The sequence below is a fragment of the Egretta garzetta genome, unplaced genomic scaffold, assembly GCF_000687185.1.
Source record: "Egretta garzetta isolate BGI_Z169 unplaced genomic scaffold, ASM68718v1 scaffold16, whole genome shotgun sequence".
Taxonomy (NCBI): Eukaryota; Metazoa; Chordata; class Aves; order Pelecaniformes; family Ardeidae; genus Egretta; species Egretta garzetta.
Window position 1 is genome coordinate 3,832,747 of NW_009260022.1, and position 6,378 is coordinate 3,839,124.

At 34.2% G+C, this 6,378-nt stretch overlaps 1 protein-coding gene across 2 annotated transcripts in view; it reads right to left on the reverse strand.

Annotated features, from left to right (window-relative positions):
- METTL8 (methyltransferase like 8) overlaps positions 1-6,242 on the reverse strand; it is a 27,968-nt gene extending 21,726 nt beyond the window's left edge. For both annotated transcript variants that reach the window (XM_035896241.1, XM_035896243.1), the window contains exon 1: positions 6,157-6,242. In XM_035896241.1, coding sequence (XP_035752134.1) covers positions 6,157-6,161 — 5 coding nt within the window. In that variant the 5' untranslated portion in view covers positions 6,162-6,242. The remainder of the gene's footprint in view (positions 1-6,156) is intronic.
- Positions 6,243-6,378: the final 136 nt, after the last annotated feature.

Consider the following 6,378-nt stretch of genomic DNA (forward strand, 5'->3'; position numbering starts at 1 on the left):
ATTGTACCTTTAAGAAAACAAGCAAGGAGTGATCAGTAAAGAAACTCCTCGTTCTAGTGGGTACATTTTGTCATTGAGATTGATGTTTTTCACCGCACTCACTAGGTAACCATCTTCAAAAGATTTCATTCTAGAACTGTGACTGTGGTTTTACGATTTTAGGTAGGAAATGAAAAATTTTTACTTTTTTTTTTAAAGTGTAAACATTTTTTATGCACCAGAAAGCCCTCCAAAATCTCTGCCATGTATTCTCCTGATCCCTATTTAATGCCCTCTTTGAAATGAATAGGTTTATGTGTTAAATTTCTATTCATGCAAATTATAACGTGCTTGAGATTTTTCTATCACATGTATAATTCTGTCTTATATTGCTGTATTTTACTTTACTTGAATCTCTTCACACAGTATTAATAATGAAAGATAACAAATGTGTGTAGCTAGTACCAGCATTTTGTCTTGTCGGGTTGGCTTTTTTTTTTTTTTTGCATATTCTCGTTGATGTAGGTTTTCTAGGAGATGACTAAAACAAAGTACCCCTCCTACTACTTTTACCCTGATGTGCCTTTGTTCTTTTTTCCTTCAAGTGCTCTGCATATGACTTGAAAAATTATTTCAGTCCTATTTTTTCCTCCCCCCCCACCCCCTTTTTCTTTTTTTTGAGTACTGCTTCTGTATAAACCACACATACAAATTTAATGCACTGGAAATACAAAATGTAGTTACAAAAGAACAGGCACAAGACATTATTAGAAAACATTCTGTGCAAATTGGTTACAAAATGAAGATTTTTATCTTGAGGAAAATAGCACTATTTGATCACAAGTCTTGTACTGTGAATAAAAAAAGATTAATTTGTACACATCAATACAAAGCCTGGCAAAGGAATCACTTCAATTAAATGAACAATTCCTCATTGAAGGTGTGCTTTTGAATGAGTCATGTTTTAAAAAGGGCATTGTTTATTCATTTTAAGCCTACAGAAAAAAAAAAAAGAAGAGGAAAAAAGATTAATATTTCTTTTTATTTGTCAAAGATTAAATAAAATGGGTGTTGCCTTTTGGCTGTCAATGCCAAATAAAAACACTGATAAATTTTGGCTGCTGGGACTGCAATATTACCAGGATATGGGGCATCACCATACAGTGAAAATGTAACACTTAGTCCTATTAAAAAATTAAAATGTCTTCTAATGTTAACAAGTTTATTATGGCTTTTTTTTTTTTAAATGTGGCTCAGCAACTAAAATAATTCCGATTTATACTTTAATCACTACAAACTGTTCATTCTTTGTTTTTAAAAATATGTATGCATTTTTCATAACACAATGCATAATTATTAAGATATATGGTATATTATCAAATAATAATTATGAGTCATGAAAATTAAGACGCTGACAATTTCTGCAAAATATGTAATTTACATAAAGGCAATATTCTTGAAAACAAAAAAAAAAAAAAATAAAATCCCCCCAAACCACAATCTGATCTAAAATTATTGTTATTAAATTACAGAAATGCCTGGATAAAGATTCCATGATTACGTTGCAAACTGTTTACAAATCCTCTTCCTCCTTCAATCATTCAAAAAGACCTGAGTTAGTATCTCGCATTTCCTGTGCCAGCATTGATATTCAACATAAAATACAATGATTCAGCTGCTAGCCTAGTCACATAATTTTTCTTGGCTTTCTCAATATCTCAGTAAGAACATGAAAAGATGCACAGATGGGAATTATAGTCAGATGACTAAGATGATCTTCCATCAGTAAAATCCAGAGATGCAACTCTTGTTATAAGAATGTAATCCTTTGAGTGATAATTGCACAATTTTAGCTGATAAATTCTGAAACATCAAGGAAATTCAAGGAGAGCGGGTAGGTGGGGGAGTGAAGTTTGCTGTTGCATCCAGTGTTAAATGTGAAGAAACTCCCTGGAAACATGCATGTATATCCCTGAGAATTAGAGTGAACCATAGACCAAGAGATTAAAGGGCAACCTGGCTATTAAAAGTTCAAAAAGCATCTAAATTATTTGGAGGCCTAAATTATATTTTCAGAAGCAAGTCACTGCTCAGTTGTTTCTCTAATTGATTTTGTTAATAAAACAGGCAAACACCCTTTCTTTTTGTCAGATAAGATGATCATACCCTGAAGCCATGACAGCAAGAAATGTTGTCTGAAAGAATTAGGAGTTATTTCCTTGTTCAGAGCCATGGTCAGGAACGCTTTAAGCTTGATTATTAATCAAAGCAATTCAACTTTCATCTTTAAGGATATTATCATGAAACTGAATTACATCAAAAATGCCTATATTTTGTGGCAACATAACTATTTTTTCAGAAAAAAATTTAAAGAAACAATGCACTTGATAACCATGCTGAAAAGCAACAAGATTTTCTTCCCTGTGGAGCACTGCCTTCTAGCCTTTGGAATTTTGTCTTTGTTACAAATACAGATCAGGTGCTCAGTTGATGAGAAACTTTAAGAAAACAGCCTTAAAACTCCTCCCCTCCCCAAACAATCTAACACAGCATGTTTAGTACAGCTTTTTGAAGGTGGACATGCAGAAGGAGGTATACACATCAACTGCCAGCTATACCTGAAGTAATACATTTCTAATTTATGTTGGCATTAAAACCTCTGAGCAGTCACATCCACAGAGGAAAAGCTAAAGATATGGGAGAAAAGAACTGTTCTAATCTTGTTTTTTAAATAGTCAATTACACACCAAAACATACATAAACCACTTCACTGATGAGTATAATCCTTGAGAAGTATCAGTTCTGAAAGAGATGTCAGAAAAAAAAACCCAAACAAACCTAGAACAGAAATAACCTGTCACTTTTGTCGGAGAACCTAGTTCAATGAACTTACTGGATGAAAACATTTTGACATTTGACTGATCTCCAACTACAAAGCTAACAACTTCTTCCATCTCCAATCAGTAAGCCTACTTGTAGAGTCTCTGTTATAAAAAAACACCAGCCTATATTAGGAAGAGTATATGCAGCTTATGTTACATTTCTAGACAGAAAAGTATTCTGGAAATAATGAACTTCATACAATTACTTCTGCTTGGCACCTAGGAGCTTATCTACACAGCATTTGACAATTAATCCCCAATGCTCTCCTGTAAAGTGTAGCAGATCTCTCATCACCATCAAACACTACCAAAACTGAGAACAACTTCCACAAAACAGATGCAAGTGGCAATCATGGACACAAAGTGAAAAATTCTTCAAGGTAATGTTAACACAGAAGGTAAAACCATGAATTACCAGGTTTTATTTTTAAAATACCTACATATTAATATTTCTTAATATTTAAAATAAAGTGGGGGGAGGGGACTTTACTGTCAACCAGACTCATTCATTAAGTGAATGCTTAATGCTATTCTATTCTACCAAGTGACTAAACATGCCCTCTTGGGGCTTCATGATTAGTCTTTCAATTATGTACTTCAAAAAAAATGTGCACATTTGAAACAATAGGATATTTCACAACTTTTCAAACTCAGCAGATCTAAAACTCTCAACTGTTTTTCCTTCTCATGCATCACCACCAGGAATTATGCAGACCTCTCTGTTGGCACACAGCAACTTCAGTAAAACTATTGCAGAGCACAGACTACCAAGGGGAAAAGAAAAACAAAAAGAAAATTATTTTGATTTATTCTGACTCCTGTAGAGACAACAGTTAACACTGGTTAAAAAGCAACAGCAGATGAAAACAAACAAACCAACCCCACCAGGTATGATTTTTAACCACATGTACAGAAATGTTTAGTAAGAAGAGCCTGTTCTTATACCACCTGCCAGGTAGCCTGTTAAAAAGAGTTGAGCAAAAAGGAAATAGTTTATACAATGGTAGAGGGAGGGAGAGAGTGGGGGAGGGAGATAAAACTGCTCATTTACTGAAAACATTTACTTGAATCACCATACATCCAGAAGATCAGCAACAGAACTTGAAGGTACGTTATTTGGGGTAAAATAATGTATGTAGGTAATGTATGTAAGAAAGCAGACAAACAGCTATTAAAGACAAGCAGAGACCTAAAAATCCTTGAGAGTTAAAACAAAAATATTATTTTATTTCCTATTTTGTATTCATTGAGAATTGTTTCTCAGCCATTATTCTCCATCTTGATACTCCTGTTGGAATTATTTGCTATATAAACCACTTTTGCAATAACTTATAAAACTACAGGTTTTATAATTGTATTTTTATTCTTTTATTTTTAAGAAGCAATCATACCGTTCCTATAAAAAAGGGCAAATGTTCTCCAATTAAGACTATAAACTGCAACATTAATTCTTGTTGGCATATGCTTTTATTGATCTCAGAAGACAGTGGAAGCAAAGAAAGCTTTCTCCTCAGTGAGGGAATCAACTACACTAGCTAATATGTTTTTAAGCTAATGAAGACAGTTTGAAAAAACGCAACTAAAGGTAGAATAATGGCAATGGCAAGATCAAAGAGACATGAATGCCTAAAAAGGAAGAAAGAAACAGTTACCTCAGAAATACAGATGTATTTTATTTACTGAATATTTAATCAATTAATGTGAACATGAAATAATCAACAAAAGCATTTTATTTTAATTAATCATATGGATAAAACGTGGAGTTCAGTTGCTACAGGTGACTAATGTAATTTGTTCTATGCTAAACTAAACCTAAGCTCCTATTTCTTTTTTCACTTGCAAGGCAGGTGATAAAACATTCTGACAGAAGCTCATCAAAAATGCTGATTCGATTAAATCACAGTATTTTAAAGACATGTAGCAATTCTGCTGATGCTTTAATATATTCAAACATTTTTATTACTTTTTGGAATGTTGAAAGGACAAGTGTTTTGTTGAAACTGTGTCATTTCAATTTATAATAGACATGTTCTGACTTTACTATCAAAGACTATTTTGCCTTTAAAATGAAGTTTCAATAAAGACTTTTAACTGAATTCAAAATACTTCAACTTGTGAAGGATGCTTCCATTACAACTGAAGCTAAAACTGTATCTTGATATCCTAGAATCATTCGTGGAATAGAATTTCTACTTTTGTACTAAATCTATTTATAATAACATTTTCGGTGTTAATTGTTCTACTGTTCCTTGTTTGTAACACCTACTAAAGGCACACTCAGAAACAGAGTAATATAAATATTATTGTCTAAAATAATTTCAATAATATAAATTAAGAAGATGCCAGTACAAATTTCGTAAATATTGCATAACGTAAATGGGCAAATTCACAAATAATTCTTTACGCTACAATCCTGTAAATACCTGTACATTCATTTAACTCTACAGACAAGTTATCTTCCCACATGAGTGTTTGTAGGATATGGGATTTAAATATATAAGCATTCTGTGCAATCCTTTACTTTTTTCCCCTTTTTCCGTGAGGCAATTTATGTCTTTTCCTGTTGTTTATACATCAGAATACAACACGAAACTGTAAATTAATCTATTCACAAGTTTAACATCAAGAGGAAGCCATCAATGATAAACATAGTTCAGGAATAAGGCTTCCTAGTTAACCTGTGCACCCTCTGCTGGCTGGTGCTTACATACGAAGAAAAAAAAAAAAAAAAAAGGCGCTGTGTTGACTTTATGTGTATATATACATGCGCAGTCTAAGTCTCCAAATATATCTTTCAATCACTTAAACTGTTTTTCAACCCGATTTTCCTCAAAACACTGAACATGTAACTGTATTACCTAAAAAAAGATGATTTGCCTCAACATAAACCATGTTTTTCTTTTATTAAAGATGCTGAGGAGAGAAAGCAACATGAATTTTACTCCTCTCTCTAACTTACATTGAAGAACCTCATTCATGTACATCCCTGCAAGACTGTGGATTCCCGCATGGACTTTGCTTAGGTGCAACCTGCCCTGTCAGCTCTGAGGTCACTGGCAATGTTGTACATCCACTGGACAGTGTGGGCTGCATGCTGTCCTCACCCGCTCTTTGGAAGAGCGACTGCAACAACCGCGTTTGTGTGTTTAGCTCACTTCATCCCAGTAACTGCAAAGCACCAGAAAATCACAGGAATCTGTCTTTTGTTAAAGTGTCAGTGAAGATTAAAGGTTCCACTCAGAGATCCTGAAGAACAGACATGGAAACACGTAAAGATCAGCAATTTCCACATTACCCCATCTGGGCGCCCAGCCTTTTCCACAGACTTCAGCTGCTCTGTTGGCAAGTTGGTGATAGCGACAACTTTTGGGACGTAGCTCTAAAAATACAAAAATGAAGTGTCACACATCTCAAGGAGTTGCTCTTGACCCTGGAGTTTTCAACAAATCCTTTAGACCCCCACTCTCCCCCAAAAACAAGCCCGGGTACACTCCACCCAGCCCGGCCTGGGTCAGAG